Consider the following 24007-nt stretch of genomic DNA (forward strand, 5'->3'; position numbering starts at 1 on the left):
GTATAATTCCTTGCCCAGGAAGGAAGGAAAGAAAGAAGGAAGAGAGAAAAAGAAACCAAAATGGTGGTGATAATATCTGCATACTGGGTTATTGTGAGAATTAAATGAGAAACTAAAGGTAAACAAATCCAGTTAGGGTTCTTTGTTTACAGGCATCAGAAACTGATTCTTGCTGACTTAAGCAGAAAAAGAATTTTTTTTTTTTGAAGGTTAGAGTACCTTATGGAATTCAGAGGAAAGCTAAAGAGCGAAATCCCAGAAAAGACAGGGATGAGCCAGAGAAGCAGCTCTGGGATCCAGCAAGCAGAAACTCAGAGGCAGTCGATACAGGGTTTTGCCATCAGGATGGAATCAGCTCCCACCGTGAACTTAGTGTCTCTCCATTCAAGCCTGAAAAGCACTGATTGGCTTAGCTTGGGCAGGGAACCTTGATTAAAGGTCCCAGGACTGTGTCTGATTGGGAAGAGGTGGTTCCCCAAATTAAAAATGAGGTGCTCTTGACAGAAGGGAAGGTGTGTGCTGGACAGGCAGAAATAACCAATGTCTCCTACATTGAGATTCTCAGAATTTAGTTTTAAGACTTGGCCTGGGACTCCTTTTAGGCAAGAAGCTGCAAAAGATGAGTAATCATTCCTCATAGACGTGGTCTAATTATGGAGATGTAATTGTGATTTGGGATGGTGGAGGTGCAGACATACATCCCTCTGGGGTGGTTTAGATCCTGACTGTTTGCATATGATAAGATGTACCCCCTTCGTGCAGAAAGTTCTGGTCTGGTCAGGACATCCCAGTATTCTCTGTTGGGGTGGACCAGTAGTCTCTCCTCTGACCTTGGGGCTCTGTCATACAGAGGTGCCTTTGCTGCACTCTTGGGGTCTATTTGCTCAGCCTTCTGTCTCCATTTAGGGAAAGGGCAAAACAGCCTGTCTCCCACCGAACAGCTCTATTGACAGCTGGGTAAGATGGTTACTTTGCTCTCTTCCTCACTAGGAGGGAGAAGGCATTTCCTTCCATTGTGATAGCAAAGTACTAGATATTACCCTGGGTAGGAAATTGTCTTATCTCCAACCTCCTTGGACTTTTTTTTTGTTTGCTTGCTTTTGTGTTTTCATTTGTTTTAGCAGGAAATGGTTAAAGCCGGGGTTTGGGATTGTAGGCACCATATGTGCTTGCAATTGTTTTATTTTTATTTTTGTCATCCTCACGTGTACTGTTCTCCCATAAACTTAAAATATGGTAGTATATCCAAGGTGGCAGAATCAGCCAATGATCAGACAGGCTTGCTGTTAACTGTTAAATTTCTTCTCCACTAACCATGGTATAGGGTGTCCAAGCTAAGCACGCTTCACCAACTAGTCTAGTGCTCAACAGATAGTTTTTAAAAGCCCAGCAAGTTCCAGGGTCCTGAGCTAGGCCTCAGGGTGCGGTGGAAGGACGGGGCCCAAACAGCCTGGATTTGCCTTTGTTTGCTGAAGATGACCTCCCCAATGTGGAAGTCCTTTGGGACAGGCTCTCAGTACAGGAGGAAATGGGAAGGCCTGAGCTGGATTAGTCTTCCTCCTCTGGGGTGGTACTTTGAGTACTGATCACTGTGTGATTTGGGTGGTGGGGTCTCCTGCCTCCCCCGCTGCTTTTTATATGGTAAAACACTGCTAAATTCCCTTGACAAATCCTTCTTAAAATTCATTCCCATCTAGTCAGTGGCTACCAATGGTGGGAGTCATTGGGGAGGAGGTGGGATGAGGAAAGCATGATTAGAAGGCTCAGCAGAAAGACAGAAGAGATTCTAGCATATGTATCTGATATAAATATTACAGTTTTACAGAGACATCTAGATCAATATATGCCACATTTCATCTACCTCTTTGACAAAGTGAGCACAATGTATTCAGGGAAAGCTGTATAGGATTTTCAATTTACTCTGTATGATTTATTGTGACAGGATAGCTATGGGTTTCTTAAGTTCTTTATATTTGTTCCAGTAAAAATGGATATAGTATCTTTAAAAATAAACAGCGCGGAGCTGTGCATTTTACATTGTCTTCCTAGAATGAGGCTCTGCTAAAGAGAGAGCTAAGGCCCGCCTGCCCTTGTGGGACCTGATGCAGTTGGATTTGCTCAGTCTTCACTCTTTAGCTTTTCGGAGGGGTGCCAGTTGTGGGGAGAGTAAACAGGGAACTGAGTTAGGAGGCTGTTGCAGACGTCTAGACAAGCTAGGATGAAGGCGTGAGCTAATGTGGGGGCAGAGAACTGGAACCATGTGGGAGGATTCATGAGTGTCTGTGGGTGCAGCCCAGTCAGTCTGGGCCTCTTCATTTTATAGTGCCTAGCCCCAGGTCACACAGGACTAGACCCCCAAGTCACATGGGACTGGAGCCCCAGGTCACACAGGACTGGCCCCCGAGTCTCCTGACTCCCAGCCCAGGCTCCTTTCAGCGGAACCCGCTGCTGCCTCTATTTAGAAGGCATCACATTGCAGGGGCAGGTCTGCCCTTGCTCTGGCATTCACCTTGCACTGAGTCTCTGGACCTCAGTTTCCACATCAGAATAATGCAGGCACTAGACTAAACATTCGCCAAGGGTCATTCTGATAAATGTGAGAACACGGAAGGGACATTCTGATAAATGTGAGAACCCGGAAGGGAGCATATCACTGTCACAGCTCCCTTTTTCAAAGGCTACTGGCTCTAAGAAACACTACCTGAGTATTTTAAAAGTGTGTAGATTTTAGTTCTCATTGAGCTAAACCCAACCTCAGTGGATCTGTGGATGCCTCATTCCCTGGAGTCTTGAAAAGCTTTATCTGGCGGCCTCCTCTCTGTCCTCCTCTTATGCTTCCTGCCATAAGTCACTTCTCCTGAGTTGTCCATTCTGAAAGGCACCAGTGAGATTGAGCTCTAAAACTGAGGTTCCCACTCAACCAGGGCATTCCAGCTTTCCTGGTCCATCTCCAAGAAGGGAGTAGAGTGATTGAGGAGGATGTGCAGGATTTCATTTTGGAAGTAGAGACGGTTAATAATGGGAGAGGTACATCAATATATATTTAGTGAAGATGCACCCATGAAATAAGCAATTGGCAGTTTTCTGGTGAGCCCTGATAGAGTTCATAGTAGTTAAGCATTATTCTTGCTCTGATTAAGTCACACTTAGCCACTTGATGCTATGCTTGCTCCATGACCCACCAGTGTTACCCACCCCTAATTCAATCCAGCCCATGTTTATGGAGCCCTTACCCCAAACCAGGCATGCTTGCTTACACTGGATGAGTTATGCATTTCCACAAAATGCCATCTGCTACTATTTTGGCATTTAAGATGCTTCTTTGTGCATTTGAGATGGATCTTTTAATCCAAGCCCTTAACATTGGTTTATCTCAAGAAAGACTTGTTCACAGTACTAGACAAACTTTAAAAACCAAGAGGTCCATAAGATCAGAAACAGTTATTGATTTAGGTTTATTGGCCATCTTCACAAACCAGGTGGCCAAGCCTTCTAGAAATCAGTCATTAAGTCTGCCAGTAGTCTAAAAAATTCAAATTCAGAGCCACAGATGGGAACAGTGTTAGCTACCTTCATAGCTTAACTTTCCTAATTATTCTCCAGTGTAAATAGATCATTTAGATTTCTGTTATCCTCGGGATCCTTGGGCTGGTGAGGAAGTCCTGAGCTGGATATGGCATATAATATCTAAAATGGACGTTTGCATCACATTGCAGCCCCTTGGCTTGCCAAATTGTGTGGCTTAAGTTGAAAACTTGGTTTAGAGTTTCTGCCGTCACTCAGCCTTTGCTATCTTGAGCCCTCTGGCCCAGCTGACCAGGTGCAGTCAGAATCTAGTGATACTGCAATGCTGTGATGCTTTAAGTGAGGTCCATCTCTGTCCACCCCAGTCCCCAGGCTAAGCCTCTCTCCTGGCCCAGTGAGGATCCCTTCGATAGCCCATCCACCGGATGTCCAAGAGAACCTCTTGTTGACCCAGCCCTGCCTGTCATTAAGGAGCAGAAGCTGAAATACTCAAGCCCCTGCTCTCTCTACTTCATCACCTTCGTCTTAGTAAAAATTAGAGTCAGCAACCTGGATCACATCCTGGGCAAGTCACTTTTACTTGCTGTGGGATGTCAGGCATGTGACTTAAGGAAATTGAGGTTTAGAGAAGTTATCTGAAAAGATGCAGATAGCAGGAACATAAGGTTGTTTGAGGATTAGGTGACATTCCAGGGGTCACAGAGCACTTTATGTCTGTTACATACTGATTTACAGATATCACATGAATCCTACCATTTAATAATGCTTACCATGGGCCAGACCCTTCACTAGGCCCTTCACATGTATTATCTATTTAAATAAATCCTCAAGATAACCTCATGAATCAGATACTAGCTCCAGCCCCTCAGAGACTCTGACTTTATAGTTGTGAAATGCAGAATTGATACCTTGCCCAATGCTATTTAGTTATTTAGTGTCTGAGCTGAGCTAACACGGGACTATCAAAGTTTGAATCTTACACAGTAGATTTGTAGGTGTCATGGAACTCGACAGAGATAATTTTGGATGAGGATCTTTTTGGCATTCTTTAAATCATGCACCGTGAACAACCATGACGCTGCTTCCAAGGAAGGCATGCCATGCTCTCAGTCTTAGAATATTTTCAAGCGCTAGGGATACAAGAAATTCTGCTTCTCTTCTCCCCGCAATAGCATCCTTCCCAAAACCACTGCCCCTGGAACTTTCAAAAGTCCTGAGGATATTTCTGGAAAATAAATTTTCCTCTTTCACCATCCATCCCTCAGACTTCTGCAGGGCCCTCGGCACTCTGTCAGACATGGGCTGGTGGGAGCAGATCTTGCGAATGCAGATGCTGAGTTAGAGAGGCGGCTTCTCCCTATCCATCAATTCTAACTGCATTCAAACATCTTCAATATGTGGGCTACTTGCTACCTTCCACTGTATGGAAAACAAAATGGAGGGAAATGATTATTGGCACAAAAGGGGGAAGCCGTAAATCTTCAAATCAGATATAGGACAGATTGGAACAATATGGGTTCTCCAAGGGTGCCATGATAATGTACCTAATAACTCTCCTGGGGCAAAAAGGCAATCTGCTTTCAATCAATCTTGCTTTTTCTGAGCAAAAATACCAATTATGTTGAAGGAAGATTTTTTTTCTCCCTTTTTGATAAAGACTGCTTTCCACCCCAGAAATCATGCTGTAGCTAAAAGATATATATTTTCAATTGTCTGGAATGGTATTGGACAGCTAGCACCAAGTGAGAAAAGTCAATCTTTTTTTTCTCCTCTCTCCTGCCAGCATTTGTCTACTTCTTAAGAGAAGTGAAAGCTAATTAAAGGCTTAGGGATAATATTGATTGCATTGGAATATATTTTATATGTACTCAGCACATTTTCAACTAAGAGAACCCTGACTCTTTCTAAGGCTGAATAAATCAGCTGGCTGAGCCTTTGATTCAAGGGTGGGAGGGTGAACTCATCTCCTTCCCTTTCACTTCTCACACATCTGTCCTAGAGATGAATGATCTCAGAAGAGGAAGAGGGAATGCTGGCAGATGTTCATTCAGTTCTTTGCGTACAGGATAGGAAGGATGGATGTTCAGGCATTTCCCCGGACCTATCATTGATTTGAGTCCAGCTTGAATAATAACCAGGCTTATGCTGGTATAGAATTTTGAGCTTTGCAATGCCTGATGCAGGAGGCTGGCTGGTGGTATTAACCTCTCAGCTCCTTCATCTATTGAATGGGGATAAGTCACTTCCCCAGGATCACACACATCCTTGGTGGCGGAGCACAGAACCAAATCTGGCTTACTTTCACATCCAGGTGACGGGAAGAGCCCCGACCACACATCTGTCCTGTGGAGGGGCCCATATGTTGGGTTCATGCTGGCTTTACTCTCAATCATGGAAGTTTGTGGGCAGAAAGTGTTTTGCCCCCAGCACACTGTCGTTTGCGGAGAGGTCAAATCGGGAGGGAGATCCTGTTTCTTGGTCACTTTATGAGCACACTTGGCAAATTCAGAATCAGAAATCTTATTCAGAACATGCAAATTCATTTGCAGCCTGTTTTGTCCATATAAATGCACATGTGCCACAAGAAACATTTTAAGTTATGACATGATAAAAATGTGTATAATCCAAGTGTTAATTACCATCGTGTATGCTGACATACTGTGTGTTTCAGAAGGAAGTTAGTCATATGGGTTTTGGGCATAAAATTTGAGTGGGTGACCAAGGGATCTCGCTCAACCTAGCTGGAACTGGCTTGAGAGCAAAGTGATCATGTTAAAACGTCTCTTCTGAGGTAGGCCATTGACATTCTTCCTTCCCTGTGATGGCCTCCGCTTGCCCGATCGCTAAGGCAGCACCGTAACAATAACAGTCCATAATGGTGATATTATTAACTGCATTGTGCATATTATTGATTTACTCTTTGTTCTGCATCATTATCCTTTCGCCAATGAGTTTACTGCATTATTCTCACATACTTAGTCAAGCACCAAATTACAATGAAAGGACAGGCTCTTGTAATGGCATCTAATGGAACGTTGCATAAGCGATCATCACTGCCTCCTATTATGAGTCGCCTCCAGCCAATGAGCTTTCTGCTTTATTGGAATGTACACAGAGCAATTATGAAGTGCAAGGGACTTGGCCATTCTAAATTTTTCCCATGAAATTATTGTGCTTCATGTTCGCCACCTGCCCAACCAGGGATTCAGCGTGTGTCACTATCAGCCTGAGGGGCGCAGGGACCTGGGCTGAACCCCTTGCTACAGCCTCTTTACTAGAAGCCAGTGAGTTTTGTTTCCAAGGTCAGTCCCCGGCTTTTGGTCATGAGGCTCTTGCACCAAAGTGCTTAGTCCCGATCGAGCATCATGCAGCGAACATATGTGGTAACAGTACAGCCTAGTGTCAAAGTCAAATTGGTCCAGGAGCCCAACGATGTTGGGTGGACTGTTGTTCCAGCAGTCCTAGAAGAATGGCTCATCGCCTCAGGGGGAGCGTCATCTCCAGAAACAGAAGTCCAAACTACCCTAGAACAAGGCAAACAATTTCAGCCTCATCCTAGCTTCTCCCCATCTTGAGATGAATTCCTTTGGCTCTCGTGGAACTCCCAGACACCCTAAGGAATCAGCTGTCTGGGGACGCACAGCCTGTAGCACGATCTCCCATTCCATAGGCGTCCCATTTTCATTTAGCCCTGAGTAATGCTCACTTACTGTAAAGTGTTACATGCCCCCATTGTCGGAGGAGTTATGGCGGAAAAATGCAAAATTTCCTTTTTACTGCTTATGGCCAGCCGAGCCCATAACGTGTCAAGCTGCACATTAGCCACCCTGATAAAAGTCCGCTTTCTTACACACAAAATCATCATTTCAGCAAGATTTGTTATCTCATTACCTGATAAGCTCTATGTCATAAACCAAGACTCGTTCGGTAAATCTCCCGGGAGGACGCTTTGTGGGCAGAAAGGGAGAGATATGAATCTGCAAGGGACTTGATAATGCAGCATTTAAGCGCAAGCATAATGTCACTTATTGTTAAATGCATAAACCACTTGGCCAAACGGTTGGGCTTTTAATAGGGTTTTGTGCAGCATCAGGTGAGAAGCCATATGCCTTTTCTGTCGAGGAGTCCCTGAGCACCTGCCAGCACTGCAGCTTTGCCTCACAGCCCTCTAGGGATGGGAGCTGGGCTTTTATTGAGGCCTGGAGGGAGATGAATGCTTCCCTGCAGCTGTGCACTTCCTCTGTCTTGCTGGGGGTGGGTGCCAGGTCGTCACTGGGTCGGCCTCCTCTAACTGGCCTCTCCCATTCAGGCACATTGTGGTTTGTGGACACATCACTCTGGAGAGTGTTTCCAATTTCCTGAAGGACTTTCTGCACAAGGACCGGGATGATGTCAACGTGGAGATCGTCTTTCTTCACAAGTAAGAGGCCCTCCACCCAACCAGGCACCCCAAGGGGCCTCCTTGAGTCTCTGTAGGAGTGGTGATTAGAGGGCGCTGTTAGGGGATGGGGCAGAGTTGAATCAGCACCATCCCTGCTGGCCTCATTGGAGAGGACGACATGGGACCAATGGAAAGGGAAGCAACACATTAGTTCAGTGATGAGAGCAACACCTGCCTCTGTGGAGGCAATTCTGGCAAATAACAGTGGAGTTCATTATGGGTCAAACACATCATTACTGTCCCCTCAGCTGTCTGGATCTGTGTGATCCAGGTGTGTCCACAATGTCTGATGTGGAATGACTAGCTCTATGGTGTGGATGCTTTACGAGTGCAGGAGTGACACAGTGACCAAGCAAGACCCAAACACGAGAGGAAGCAGGGTATAAGGTAATAATAACAAGAACTGCCATTCATAGAACCCTTCAGTGTGGGACGCTGTGCTAGACACCAAGCACACAGTCTCTCCTTTAATCTATAGAGGGTACATGTTCTGGACTCAGAGTCCTCCGTCCGAATCCTGACTCAACCAATTACTTGCTGAACAAGTTACTTAACTTCCCTGGGCCTCAGTTTCCACATCTGTGAGGTAGGGAGATCATAATCGTTTCTGTCTACCTCCTTGGGCTGTTGTGAGATGAAAAGAAGTAATCCAGGTAAAAGATGAAGAACAGAATCAGGCACAGAGTAAGTGCTCAATGAATGTTAGCTATTATGTGTAAGAAAATATATGAGGCCGTATTATCAACTTACGAGGTAGCTCTTATCATGTTTATTTTACGGGTGAGGAAAGCGAGGTATCTCCCATCCACTCAATGTTGTTGAGATTTTAAGCTTTGCCTGGTCCCCTTTTAGGTAAAAGGTAGTGTGCCACAGGGATGGAGAGTTGGGGGGCTCAGCCATGTTGACAGGGTGGCACTGTCGTCTTCTTTTATGGAGATGGGGCCATCATGGGGCCAGCCCTAGCCCCAAGTTGCCAGAGAACAAAGCTCATGTGTTGGTGTTGGTTCCATATGGGGTTGACTGCCCAGGACTCAATCCTGCTCTGAGAGCCCACTGAGGTTGACTTCCCTACAAGCTCCATTCTGTACATCTCCTTCCTTTTGGCATTTGTTCACAGAATATCAAGCTGGCCACCATGTTTGAGCACCAACATTTTTCTTCTCAGCACTGACTTCTCCAAGTTTGAAAAGACTGGCCTGGCCAAAGGCACAGGAGCAGAACCCACAGATCCAACAGTGCTTGTTAGCCACTGATTACCAGCTGTGGGGCCCGTCCTCTCCTGAGCGTTTTAGAAGTTCAAGAGTATAGTGTATGGGTTCTGCCCTCATAGTGGTTGGACATTTCAAGATGAGCACATGTGCCAATATTAGAACACAACATCAATCCTTTATTAACTGACTGAAGTCCAGTTAATCAAGTGGCAGAATCGCACAGGGCATCTTTTTCAGGGAGAGACCACCACTTCTTGCATTACCGGGGCAGGCTGCCCGAGAGAGGCCCAGCTTGTAATGGATCTGGAAGACTGGTTGGATTTGCACAGGCAGCTGCTTTGCTCTCACCCACTGCTTTAGTCTGGATCAACAAGCTGGCTGCTAGTGCTTCAATTGCTTGGATTCATTTTCGTGTCCCCTGCATCTATCAGTGTCAGCATTGTGGTAGATGGCCCAGTTAATTAAGCTCTCGAAGCTTTGGATTGATAATGGACCTTATTCTAGGGTTGTTTTGAGGTTTAAATGAGTTAATACTTGTCAAGTGCTTAGAGTGGTGTCCACCACATAGCAAATGCTCAAAAACAATTATTATTATTACTAAGTACTTAACAAATGTTAGGCAGGTGTTGATTAGCATAGTACCTGTCACCTAGTAGATTCTAAGTAAATATCTCCCAGGGCCTAGCAGTGTACCTTATAGAGAGTAGGTATTTTCCATTTCTGCAGGATTAATAAATGAATATATAGGTCAATCAGTGTTTTAATCTTTGTCCTCCAGTGGGGGTGCACATGTGTGAATCAAGAGCAGTGCTGAGAGTAACTTAACTCTGTGTGGCCGCTCAGGGGTGACATTTTTTGATCCAGGCCCTGGGGGATGAGAAGTCCGTGAGGTGGAGAAGCAGGGAAGAGGCTGTTGATGGAGGGAATGGCAGGAGGCTCTGCCAGGGGGCCCTTTGGCTAATCTTGATGTCATGGCCTCAGTTTCTCTATTTGTAAATTAGGGGTTCCATTCATAATGAAGTTGAAGACATTTCTCCCCAGAGACCTCAGACTCTCTTTATTTGACCTTGGTGCTGATTTGGGTTTTCTGTTGGGCTAGGGTTTTACTTCTCTTGAGTGTGAGCTTTTATTTATGGCAAGAAAAGGGGCTACTTTGAAGGTGACAGCCTTTTACCAGCTCTCCCTCTGTGGAAATCCAAGAGAAGGGAGGCCATGGAGGCTGAAATGCTTGAGTCTGTTATGTTAATGGCTGTTTCTTCTCTCCCTGCACAGCATTTCTCCTAACCTGGAGCTTGAAGCTCTGTTTAAACGACATTTTACTCAGGTGGAATTTTATCAGGGTTCAGTCCTCAATCCACATGATCTTGCCAGAGTCAAGGTAAGAAAGAAGAGGTGACTTTTGCTTTTCCTCCATCTGAGAGGGGGGTCTGAATCTGTGATGAGGGGACATGCCTCCCAGGATGGCCAAGAGTCACTTCCAAACCCCTAATGAGTTAAGTCACATACCACCAGCCTTGACATCACCCTTCCTCTGGTCCCAGGACCTCATTCTGCTGGCACATGCTAACACCTGTAAGCATTCCACACTTGGACTAGTTACAACATGAAACTTATTTTGCTAGTGCCCTCAATGTCAGCGTTGCTAAAGGAAGTAGACCACTTGTATGGACTCAGTAGTCTCATATACAGCATAATAATCAAGTAATCCCATCTTGAATACTTAAGTTGGATTCAGCGTAGCTCTGAAATCGATTATTTGCATCAGAAAGGAGCATTAGGGATAAAGTGTAAAATAAAATTTTACCAAGCCATAAAACATTTTGAGCTTCTTTTTTTATCCCCACCAAAGACTAAAGGTGCAAAACGAAACAGGCAGGTATCTGATATCACTTGATAATGGGCTAATCTTTCTTTCTAGGACCTGCTAAGTTAGAATCTTCTTATAAAGCATACCAGAGGCTTATAAGGGAAAGGGCATTTGCTACTTTACTCATTTCATGTAGGTTTTGTAAGCACGTCCAATATTTGCATGCGAGTGAGTGTAAATTAATGTTGTGAATCCACTGACATCTAAATGCTAACTGTGGTCACTGCAGAATTCAGTAAATGATGTAATTGGCAAACACGAGTAAGTCAAGAGGATTTGGGTAAATTCTTTGGATTATTAAAGAAAACTGGAGACAATTTGTGACATACCATGGAGGAAACCATGCCCTCCCACCAAGTGCAGGGATGGTCTATTAAGTACAACATACCAAGTAGGACAGATTGCAGGCCTGAGCCAGCATGAGAATTCTGACGCTTGTAGAGTCCAGTTAATCTTAATATTATCCAGACATGATCCAAGTTATGGCTAATGTGAAATCTGATGAGAACTTGGAGAAAATACTTACTGTTTATGGACCTAATTTAGATGCAAGCAATTATTAGCACAACTCATGATCCCCTCAAAGGAGTAAATTTTTTTTGTTTCGTGTTTAGATAAGTCAGGAGGTTGTATTTTGAGCTCATCTGTAACACATCATTTCATACACATAGATTTGTTGTCTTTCGAATATCTGAATGCTAATTGAATACTAAACAGCCCTGGGCTTTTATCTGATTTAGGGTTCTCATTTCTGTAGTTAATGAAGATGTGAAAAAGGTTAGATGAAGGACTTTGGAGTCTAAATTTCTGAATCCTCAACTACGCAGTTAACTTGGTAACCTGAGAGAAGGTGGTTAGCCCACCTAACTCCATTTCCCGGCTGGAAAAATTAGGATGATGGTAGACAGTGGGGAAAGGAGGCGAGGAGGGGACTGAAAGGCTTAATTAATTGTTATTAAAGAAATCTGGAAAGCTTACAAGTAAGAGACTGTGCAAAATGAAAAGTATAATTACCAAGGTACATGTTGTACCCTCCAGCAGCCACAAGATGAAATGTTTATACCATAACAAGAGCTTGCAACCTACACTTTTGACAAAAACTATAATCTCTCAGGATTATTTTTTCTTTCCTTGCAAAGCACCAGGTTCCCCAAGAGGTGTCAACAGAGAGAGACTGCGACCAAGCATGGCTATTTATATGTTTGTGTTCTGTGATTTTCCTTTTGGTGTCTTAGATAGAGTCAGCAGATGCGTGCCTAATCCTTGCCAATAAGTACTGCGCTGACCCCGACGCAGAAGATGCCTCCAACATCATGAGGTAACTGTGGGGAGGCTGGGAAGGCTCTGGGCTTGGCGCTCTGCAGCCCATTTGCTGCCCTTTTGGGTCCTCTGCAGAGCACCATCTCTGTGGGACCTTCTTTCCCCCATAAGCCACCCCACAACTTGTCAAAAGCACAGGTCCGGGGGAAACTGAGGCTATGGCAGCCGTGGGGCAAGGACACAAGTCATCATCAACAGAAAGCTCATCCTTAGCAGGTGAGAGCACTGGGGCTTACCACTGGTCTTGGGTGTGAGATACTTCAGACAGGACTAGAAAAGGAGAGACAGATTTCGGTGAGTACAGGCCTGAAGTAAGGTACCGTGTTCCCTAAGGGGGAGTGGGCCTGAGATATCTTAACTGTCGGCAATTTTGTCCCCCAGGGACATTTTGAAATATCTGGAGACATTCTTGGTTGTCGTAACTAGGGGATAGTGCTGCTCATGTCTGGTGGGGGGAGGCCAGGGATGCTACTCAGCACCCTGCAATGTACAGGAGAGCCCCTCATAGCAGAGAATTATCTGGCCCCAAATGTCACTAGTGCCAAGGTTGAGGAGCCCCACGGTAGAGCTTTGCAAGTGTGTCTAGAGCACATTGATGAATATTCCCCACAAAGAGGAGTTTGTTGACCAATTATGAAATAGTTCCCCAAGATGAAATCGTTTTCTTCACTGAAAGCCTTCTCAGTGCTTTTAAAACTGACAGGAATTTCTACGATAATATTCTACAGAGAATTTATCCAACCCATTTGGCTACAAGCAACCCCCCCTCCCCTTTCTACAGAACATCTCCTGGGGCAAGGAGGGGCACTCTTTGGAAAACACTGCCCCATGCCTTTCCTGCAAGTGGGCTGGCCCACCTACAGCCATTCTCTGCCCAACTCCTACTGCTTCTCATTTCAGAAGAAACTCGTGCCATTTCTGTTCTTTCCATAGGCCAGATGTCTTGTGACTATGAAATTACTAAAAAGTTAAGATATTTTGCTCCAGACAGTTAAAGCCCTTTTGGATTCTCTTCTCCTCCAGCATAAATTGCAGAGTGGTTAAGAGAGCTGGGAGGGAATAATAAAGAGAACCTTCTGGAGAAAAGATGAACTAAGAGAAAGCATTTCACTCCCACTGTATTCCCAGGAACTCTTGCCTAATTGTGAACAGCCCTCCTTTTGGTCTAGACAAAGATTCCCCTCTCCCTGCAGCTTGGTTTACTGTGTCCTGGGAATTTACCTGAGGTGGAAGGTTGAGAGGTTGCCTTTACATCATCACAATGCTTGCATCTCCCTTTCTTTGCTTTTAATCAGTGGCCTCAAGTGACATGAGCTTTCCCATCAGTGGGGTGGGGGAATTCCTCTGGCACGTCTCAGATGAGCAAGACTTCCCCTCAGCATCTGGTCCTTGTGTCTGGCAAGCGACATCTGGCACAATGTTCTCTTTCTACTCGCTTTTCTTTGGCAATATGCTTAGTGCGCTCATTTTAAGGAAGCTGATGCATGAACTCTTGTAAGCATTGGGCTTGCCAGTCTGCAGGGACATGGTGGCATGGGGACATGCTTCCACACCTGGGTCCATCCTCTCACTAGTCACAGCTGGAAAGTGACTACAACAGCCTCTGCTTAGGGTGCATCGGTTGGCCCTTTCCTTGAACTGGGATTTCCATCCTTCACCACATTTTTGTGTCATTTGAAATGATAAAAATGTAGCCTTTAAGGAACTAGGCTTCAGTATCTTCAAATTTTCAAGCAAAAAACCAAGGGAGGAAAAAGTTTAACGTTTTGATCCCACATAGAAGTTTGGGGCTAGCACTGCTTTATTTTCTAAAAGTGAGTAACTGAAATGAATAATGGCTTTGAAATGGGCATTTCTCTTAAACGCAATATTTTATTTAAGCCCTGACTGCGCTGGGGTTAATATGAAGACATATAGGTTATCAGGGTGACTGGCGTGATGCCAAGGCATAAAAATGACTGAGCAAAGGTGGTGTCAGAAATGTAATTAAACCATCCATTAACCAGAATGGGAACTGAGGCGCAGGCAGCAAAAGGAAATGGAAAGTTCAGGGTTAAAAATGGGCTCTGTCTTTCCCTTATTTGTATAATCCTCCTTTCTCCTTAGTTTAATGAGACCAATCTGCCCCTTTTGAAATTAAAATGTCAAAAATCCATTTGAAATGAGCTAATACAGAAAACTGGCTGATGCTGTAAACTGAATTCAGAGGGCTGACAGAGGCTCAAAGTCCTTGAGTTATAAGCATGGGCCAATACAACACTTTTTCAAAAATAAAATGAAATCCTTCAAGTGCAAAAGCCCAGGATGGATTTGTGCAGGGAGAGGCTGATGCATGATCCATTTCCTAAATTCACAAGTTGTAGCTTTTCAGACAAAGCTGTTCCCTGGCTGCCTTCTCTCCATCTTTGCACAAAAAGGGGCGAAGCATAGAGTGTGTCTTGGTGGGAAGTTTGTAGGGGTGGTCATAACAAATGCACTTGCATTTCTGATTAGGCTTAGGATTCCTTTCTGTGGAATTCCTTTCTTTAGCCTTCCTTGTCACAGAAGGAAATGTACAATGTCACCTCTGACAGAGTCGGTAATGACAAAAACCATAACTTACACGTGGAGAGAGCTTTTAATGATTTCAAAGCATTTTCACATCTGGTCTTTCATTTGCTGCTCATTCCAAGCCTGTGAAATAAATAAAGCAGGTCCTGTTGCCCCCAATGTGCAGATGAGGAAACAGTCACAGAGAGGCCAGGGATTTCCTGAAGGTCACCCAGTTCCTTAGTACACTAGCTCAGACTGGAATCCAGGTGTTTCTATTCTGCTGCTCCCTGCCCCTCCCCGTTTAGCACAGTGATTGTCATGGGGAGCAGAAGTGAGGATTAGGGTGGGGACAGGCAGTGGTTAACCCTGAGTAGGGACTGAGGGCAGTTTGGGGGCAATTTTCGACTCAATCATGACCTCCACAAGGCCTTGGCACTTATCTCTAAGCAGCGTTCAAGTCATCATTTAGATGCTGTTAGCTATTGAAGGCTGAGTCATTGATCCCAGCCTAAGAGCCCTGCTTAGAAATCGTTTTTGTCGGAGTGATCATGTGTATGTGACAATTAGAATCATTTGTCAGGCTGCTTGTTTTGATTTCTCATTGTTGTCTCAAATTGTTTACTTGGAAAACTGGACTCAGAGCAAATTGTTTCTAGGCTGGTCCCTAGGGTGTGTAAGATTGCAAACCTCTGTTGGCCCCATGAATTGAGCTTGTTTTACTTAGATGCCTATATAGTCAGTAAGCCCGTGACCCCTGCTCCAGACCACCCCCCGACCCCAGTACACACATGCTCACATACCATCGCCAGGGCACCACAGGACCTCTCTCTTCTTTTACGCCCAGGACACAGTCTGTGGCCATTTTGTGACTTCTTTTACACACTACCATGGGGTACAGCGGTGGAAACATAGTTTAACTTGGTCCAGTGCCTGCAACCCCTCTGGATGGCCCTGGCTGCTGCCCCCACATTCACTCCGTTTGGATGTAATCAAATTAATCTCATCAGATTTCAGTTGTAAGTCAGACTCTGCCTCAGCTTTGGTTCTTTCTTTTTCAGAGTAATCTCCATAAAGAACTACCATCCGAAGATAAGAATCATCACTCAGATGCTGCAGTATCACAACAAGGTAGGATGGTGAGAGCCTGTCCCAGGCTCAAAGATGCACATGTGAGTCCAGTCTCTTCTCCCTCACCATACAGCTGCACACACACACCGATGCAATCCAAACGCCTGGATAAAGAGAGGTGGTGGTAAAAACCTCCATGGGACATTTCTTCAGTCCAAACACCTCAATTACAGTTGGTCACTGGAAGGAAGCTCCTTCATGTACTGATCATTCATTCAGGAAACATCTGTTGAACCCCTAGGTTCAGAAATATTGGTGCATTCTTAGATCCCATTCCAACAACTTCCATTTTTATGTGCTGCACTGATTTCTTCAGTCGGCGTTTTTGTTGACTGAACTGGTCTTATGTGGTCAACACTCTGCCAGGCCCTCCTCAGCTCCCATGGATATGAGTGAAGGAGAAGTCCCATTTTACGCCCTCAGGAATTTAGCGTCAAGGCATAGAGAGTGTCCCAAGTAAGTGATAAGACTTTTCTCCCTGACCAGGTGAGCTGGGAGGAATGCAACATGCACTGAGTGGAGAATGTGGAACATGGCATTCTCAAATTCAAGATGAAAATTTGCATGGTTGCAGGAAAATAGTTGGCTATCCAGAGATTAAACATAATGGAATTTTCCTACTGTTGCAGTTTACAAGAGGGACTGGAAAAAAAACAAACGTTGGAGTCTGTGTTGTGATATAGACTTGTGATTACTTCTCAGTAAACCAGAGTCCAGTCTCTCATTCATAGGCAATGCTCCTTCACTAGGCTCATCATTAAACTCCCAGGAAAACAGCTTTGGGGGAGGGAAGGTGGCACCTTTCTCTGTTTGATATGGAACCGGTTATCCCCTTAATGAGGCTCAGAAACCGGAGGCTTTCAGTACCTGGAACCAGGTGTCCTGTCTGAACAGAATAACTCCCTGCTGGGTTATGAGTGAGCGTGTGTCCCATCTTATAGGCCATATTCCCCACGAAATAGGCAGTCAGGTGATCCAGAGAAGACCTTGTTCTGCCAAATGCACCAGTGCTGTGCCATTATTTCTTAATTGCTGGCAAGAGCTGCCCCATTTTGCTGTGTGGAGGCCCATCAGAGGCTGTTGTTGAGTGGAGCCCTGCTGTCGGTGACTTGCCTACCACCCGGGTCTACTGCCCACTGCCAACCATTGCCCAGCCCTCGGCAGGTGGTTCTGTTGCAGAACGTGTTGCGCTTCAGCCAGTGGGTTTGGTGGTGGGCACCCAAGGTCACATTGTCCTGTCTGTCTTTGGAAAACCCAAGGATGCTAAAGAGATAAAGGGAGGATATTGGTAACTCGCGTGCATCAATCTGGAGAAGTCTTTTGACAGCAGCTCCTGTAGGTGGAGGTAGATTGTATTAGCAAGGCTGTGGCTGGTGACAGCTCCTGAGGCAACGAACTCCCCTTCTTTCATTTGTGATTTGAAATTTCATTTAGTGTGGGTGTGCTTTAAGCTGTTGTTTGGATTTTTGGCTGCATTTAGATTGAATAGGAAAATTAATGTTGTATGTTCAGAAAGGGAAGGCAGTTCCTTTTTTTCTCCTTCCAATGAGTGCTGATGCAGCCTCTTCAAGAAATTAAGGAGGATTTCAGCTATCTGATTCTTGTGAAACTCAAAGTAGCTCAACGGACCTAGGATCCAGATGGCATCTGTCAGTATTCACATGATCATAGCAAGCGGAATGTCTTTTACCAACCTCTACATTGTAATTATTCAAAAACAATGAACACGTCAACCGATCTGTGATTATTTGCTCAAAACATTTTGTTTAGAACCGCTCCACTCTATCTGGGTTTCAGAGTTAGGCAAACTCACTTATGAGACTTTGCCCCTGTAAGATTAGTAAGGGTGCAAGGGACAGAGTGACTTTGACACAGGGCATTTTCTCTATCATTTCTTTTCTCTTTTGTAGAGAAAGAATAGAAAGTCCAGTGGTCATTGTTTGTCATCTCATTCTTCGTAGAAATGGACATTCTTCACGCTGCTTTACAGTTTTGCTCTGTTTCCTATGATGCTTCACCTTCCCTGTCAATATGTTTTATTCCCATTGCCTTACAATATTATTTTTCGTTCTCTATTGGCACTTTCTCTTCACCTATGATTAGATGCCCAGAGATCTCCACCCACTAAAACTTGCTTTCCAGAAAGAACCTGGTACATGTGTATAAACTTATGTCACTGTCAACATATTGCAAGGAATAGTTAATTCCATAATTGGATACCAGACTGAAAATACGAAGAATTTCAATCCCCTATAATCTAATGATGGGGGTATCCTAGGGCCTAGATGGATATAGGAAAGCTCCCTACTTTCTCTCCATGTAAAACTGGTTCTGAATTTGTCATCATAGTAATTTCAGACATATGTGTTATAGTTTATGGTTTTAAAAGAGCTTTGGCATACATTATCTCATTTAATTCTCATTTGACCATCTGTGCATTTTAGCATCCCAGTGTGACTTCTGACCAGGGTCTAAGCTCTGTCTCAGACATGGCAGCTCTGGTGGGTACAACTCATGTCACTTGGCAGCCAGTGAGCTAAGAGACAGAACTGCCAACTGCCACCTTCTCTTTAAATAGAGCCACAGCCCAATGAACCAAACTGTGTTTCTTCAGAGTAGGTAGGCCTTATAGAAAGACTGATGTTCTCCAAATGGATCTGTTTAATATCCTTAGAATTCATGGATAGAAACACTCAGTCTAGCCATCTCTGGACACTGAAAGAAGATGGTGCAGGGCATTTTCTGATTTGAGCGTAAGTGGCTTGCAGCTCTTCAAGGAAAGAATGGTTTATGACATTTTGGAAAAGTGTCGCTCCTAATGATTTAGCTCTTAATGAATTTTTTTTATGTTCCCAGCAGACTCTAGAGAAAGAGGTCTTTGTCTCTGATCTAGAAGCCAAGTCCCAGTGGCCCAATGGAGATGCAAGTTCTTTGAGCTTTCTCAATACAAACCCTTACACTTGGACAGTAGTGTTCAAGTGTTTTCTCTGAAATGACCTTCTTTGTTCTTCGTGGTGGCTTCCCCAAAGTTGTATGTGTAGTGAGAGATTGAACTGGGACCGGAATTCATCTCTCCTGGTTTCCCAGGACAGCCTATTTTTATGTTCCTTCTTCTTGAGATGAGGTGTGGTCCAAGAGCAGAAACAGAAGGAAGCCCTGGTCCTGCTAGACGTGCCTCCACGGGTCTAATTCTCCAGATTAGAGAGGATTTGCCTCTAGACTCCTGTGCAGTAATGCTGGCACTTTTCACCAGACCCAAATTTCCCTCAAATGAAAAAGGACAGAGCGGCCAGAAACAAAAGAATTTGAATTCCTGGGTCAATCTTCTCTCTTTGTTTCACACACACAGACTTCCCTCTCAGCCTTTGGCACATCCCTTTTGGCTCCCTGCCCTACGATTGGAGGAAATATGGTGGTCAAAAAAGGAGGCTGTGAGAGCCTGAGAAATGAAACAAACTTGACTTTCCTGTGTAATAACATGTAAAATATGTCTAAGGAACTCAAACCAGATGGTTACATGAGGTACACAAGGCCCAAAGGGCTGGACATCATACCCTGAATGGCACATGGGGATGGCATATGAAAAGGTTTTGTTTGTTTGTTCATTTGAAGGTGCCGTGAAGGTTATGTGGTGTCTGTCTGGGGCTTGGACCACCCAAATCTCCTTTCACACTCGATGATTTACTTATTCATTACTTAGATTTAATTTCTCCTCATTCTTCTCAGATGATGTTAATGCATATGAGTATTTCTTCACTTAGACTAATGTGTTATTCTCTGCAGTGCCAGGGAAGTAAAGGGGAAAAGCGGCCTTCTTAAGCCAGTGAAGAGTTGGTAGAGAAATGGGCTCAAGGGCAGGGCTAGTTGCTGGAATTGAGTATATGATGTGGGAAGGTCTCATATTCAGCTTGACAGAAATTACTGTCTGCTGCGGCCCACACGTGGGACTATTTTAACTGTGCTCTCATCAGGGAGGATAGATCATCTCTCCCAGGAGTAAACACTGCTGCGTTAGGACACATGAGATGTCACAGAACTGGATCTTGCAAGAAGGAATTTCAGGAGAGGGGTATTTCTGAAAGCGCAGAGCCATTGGACTTGCTCTTTGTTTCCACAATGGAGTCTTCCATCTCCTTCTATTACAACTATCATATATTGTCCTGAAACTGAAGAGAAGCCTCCTTGGTGCTCCTTGCGTTTGTGGATACTTGGAGAGAAATAGTAATTTCAGGGCCATAGAGTCTTGGCATTAGCGGGGACCCAGAAGGGCTCTCTGATTCAACCTCCCACGGCAAAGCAAGAAGTCTTTCCACTGCAACTTGGAGAAACAGTTACTGAGTTTTAGGGACAAAGACCTTGCATTTTTGGAGGCTGCCATCTCCATTTATTAGACAAATTTCATCCTTAGAAAGGTCCTTTATAAAACAAGCCAAAAAGCTGCTTTCTTGTGATGTACACCAGTCAGTCCTAATCCTGGCCCCTGGAACAAAGCCAGACAAGCCTCATCTCCCTTCCTCACAGTAGCACCTGAGGTGTTCTGAGGTAACCATCCTGTCTCCACGTAGGCGTGGCCCTTCTTCAGGCCAAACACTGCTGGCTCTCTTAGCTATTTCTCAAAAGATATTTTCCAGAACCCACACCTCCCCTTGTGCTTGTCATTTTTCTCTGGAAGTTATTCAATTTATCAGCTTCCCTTTTTAAATCTGACTGTTACAACTGGATCAAGTACTCTGGAACTAGCCGGACCAGTTTCCAGCAGAATGAAACATTCATTTCCCTTGATCTGAAGACCATTTCTAACAACCAAGTATTGGCTTTCTCTGTAATGTGTCACACGGTTGGCCTCTCTTTGGGGTTTTAGTTACCCACACACTTCAGTTTTTTTTTTTTTCCCCCTCATGTCTGCTGCCAAGTTCGGTCTTCTCGTTTTGAATTTATATAATTGATTTTTTGTAACCTCAGTGCTGTACTTGACATTAAGGCCTTTTAAATCTTTCCTGGTTGGTTTTTTGCCCATTTTTCCAACTCTGGAGAACTTTTTGAATCTTGATTATTTTATCCAATGTATCATCTCTGACTCTCTGCTTCATGCCACTTAAAAATAATTGGATGAGCATGCCTCTTGGTCCTTATCTCAGGGTCTGACCTAACTGTGGAATAGGATCAGTCTGTCTGCAAGAGATTGTGAGATGTCTACACTCTGTGTGTGCCTGATGATTTAGGGCACTGTTTCTCAAAGTTTGGTCCCCAGATCAGCTCTCAGCATCACCTCAAACCTGTTACAAATGCAAATTCTCCAGTCTTACCCCACACCCACTGAATCAGAAACTGTGGGAGAGGAGCCAGCAATATGTATTTGTTGTAGAAAACCCTCCAGGTGATTCTGATGCCCACTCCACTTTGGGAGCCACTGATCTGGAGAACTGGGAAGGCAGATAAAAAGGAAATCTAAAATACACAAACATCAAGCAGTCTTAGAGTTTACTTGAGGAGCCAGTTTAGAACAACCTAGCCAGACATCCTAGTAGCATGGGCTGATGTGTCTGTTACAAGAGGGAATTCCCTCTGGGCTCTCCCTGGCTGAATGACAGACCCGAGGGGAGGACTTGGGCTTGGTTGGTGCAGAAGCAGTGTTCCAAACAGACTGAGGTCTGATCAATAGAAGAGTTGAATAAAACACCACACACCAGACCCAGCCAAGAGAAAGAAAGGAGTCTGGATGACCCTGAGCATTGAGCAATGCTGCATTTCCCAGAGGAGATTTTAAACAATTGAACATTTAACAATGTAAGGTCTCATACCTGTTTTTGTTTCCACAGGCCCATCTGCTAAACATCCCAAGCTGGAATTGGAAAGAGGGTGATGATGCAATCTGCCTCGCAGAGCTGAAGCTGGGGTTCATAGCCCAGAGCTGCCTGGCTCAAGGCCTCTCCACCATGCTCGCCAACCTCTTCTCCATGAGGTCATTCATAAAGGTAACGTCTTGTCCTATTAGAGCACATTAGCCCCGGATTCAGTTTGTCATGGGGTTGAGTAGAGAGCACATCTTAAACTCAAAACAGATCGACGAGCTTTAACCACTTTGGTTAAGGAGAAATTCCTTGTTACAGATTTGGGCATGAGGCCAACTTCTTTCAAAATTATGTTTTTATTTTTATTTGGCACATCCACGGCCATTAAATGATTGTTCAAAGCACAATCCTCTCTCTTTTTAGATAAACCACATGTTTATCTATCAACAAAGCCTCTGCTGTTAAAACAAAAATATGATTTATATACATTCCATATGGCACCAGAGCGCCTAAAGAAAAGAATTATCATTTTGCTCTTTTACATCAAGTGGCTGGTGGACCTCTCACTGTGCGGATAAATGCGGACCATGTGTTTGTGCTGAAGCCCAAACCCCAACAACATAATTCATTTATTTATTTCTGCACAATCAAGGAGGCCAGCAGGGCTGACATGCCATGGTTGTTTGAATGGAGAGTGAAACGAGGAACTGAGTCCTCGGCAGTGGTACCATTTACCCCGTGAGATAGGCAGTCTGGATACGCTCATCTGCTTGTCAGCCGGTTCACCCCACAGCGCTGACTGGGCAGCCACTCCCAGGTCCCCAAAGTGGCCCCTGTCTGCTGGACCAACTCACACAAAGAAAGACCAAACTCCACCCTCACAGGCCAGGCCGCAAGTGTTTCCAGGACGTTGCATTGAGGGTCTAGGCCCCTACTAAGAGGGTTTTAGGATCTTAGTATAATGATAACACCAGTCCTTGGACTGTTCTTTACCTAGATGGTCAAGGTGGCAAACCAGTGCAGTAAAGCCTGTCTAATGTGAGTCTTTCTGATTTGGCCTTTAGCTCAGGATCTGGGCTTACATTTCCCTCCCTGTTATTCATTTATTTACATTCTTTTTCCTGAATTAGTAATGGTTGAGGTGGGAAATTAGTGAGTCACCAGGAGGTCCCACAAAGTGGGCCAGAAGCTCTGAAATCAGAGGTGTGAAATCTCTAGCCTTTTGCTGCCATTGTGCTGTAACCACCACCAGCAGTAAGTTGTTCGGTGGAGTTGAGGAAATGGCCCTGGATGCAGTGAGAAGGATGGGTGGGAAGGATGGGGATGCAGGTGATGAACTAACTCTATGTTAATGCTCATCCTGGGCATCCACAAGTTGTGTGACTTACAGCAGGATTTTTTTCTGGTTCTGTACCCTCTGTACCCACCTAGTTTACATTATTTAGGCAATTTATAGTTAGCATCACTGTATGTAAAAGAACAAATTGGTTTGGAGTCCCTTCAATCACTTTAGCAGTGGAAGCGTTGATTAAAAACTCCTTCTACTCACTATGGGCCCAAAGACCTCAACTCCACAGAACTCCTGGCTCAGCCCTAGCTCACAAATAAGGGCGTTGCATTCCTTTAAATGGCTTCTTTAATCCAGGCTGCTATTCCCCTGCCTGGATGAAACTGAATGCTGGCAAAATGGAGGCGACAGGGAGGTCTGTGTGGCTGGACTTAGAGACAAACCCAAAGCCAGATGTAGCCTTGTGTCTCCCAGGGCTTTTATATTTAACACAAGGAGCCCAGACCCAGGATAAAGGACTGTCACCAAGAGAGTTCCTCTGGCTTGTTCATCCAAACTCTGGTGGTTTCTACCAGCAGGGAATTGCCCACAGGACCAGGCACAGTGTCTGAGGATCTGGGCTCTGCTTCCTCATGTTGATGTAACACATCCTTGGCAGGGCCCCACCGCACATGGGGCACTTGACATGCGTATGTTTTGATTTTGTGGTGCCTGCACGGAAACTAGAGCTGCCTGTCAAGAAAATTAATAAAATGGATATGACGCTGATTCCTCAGTATTATTACCAGCAGGGGGAAAGAACCTCTGTCCAACTTTCCTCAAGACCCTGAAGGGCTTCACCTCTGCAGCCAAGGACATCCCCTCCAGCCCAACTAATCCCACTGCCAAGTTCCTATTTAGGAA

General features: G+C 44.7%; 1 protein-coding gene across 1 annotated transcript in view; it reads left to right on the plus strand.

Annotated features, from left to right (window-relative positions):
• The window catches only part of KCNMA1 (potassium calcium-activated channel subfamily M alpha 1), a 488218-nt gene that overhangs the window by 284562 nt on the left and 179649 nt on the right, over positions 1 to 24007 (plus strand). The window contains exons 11-15 of the mRNA XM_058542759.1: positions 7835 to 7945; positions 10450 to 10555; positions 12280 to 12362; positions 15955 to 16024; positions 21844 to 21999. Coding sequence (XP_058398742.1) covers positions 7835 to 7945; positions 10450 to 10555; positions 12280 to 12362; positions 15955 to 16024; positions 21844 to 21999 — 526 coding nt within the window. The remainder of the gene's footprint in view (positions 1 to 7834; positions 7946 to 10449; positions 10556 to 12279; positions 12363 to 15954; positions 16025 to 21843; positions 22000 to 24007) is intronic.

This window comes from Diceros bicornis, chromosome 6, assembly GCF_020826845.1.
Source record: "Diceros bicornis minor isolate mBicDic1 chromosome 6, mDicBic1.mat.cur, whole genome shotgun sequence".
Taxonomy (NCBI): domain Eukaryota; kingdom Metazoa; phylum Chordata; class Mammalia; order Perissodactyla; family Rhinocerotidae; genus Diceros; species Diceros bicornis.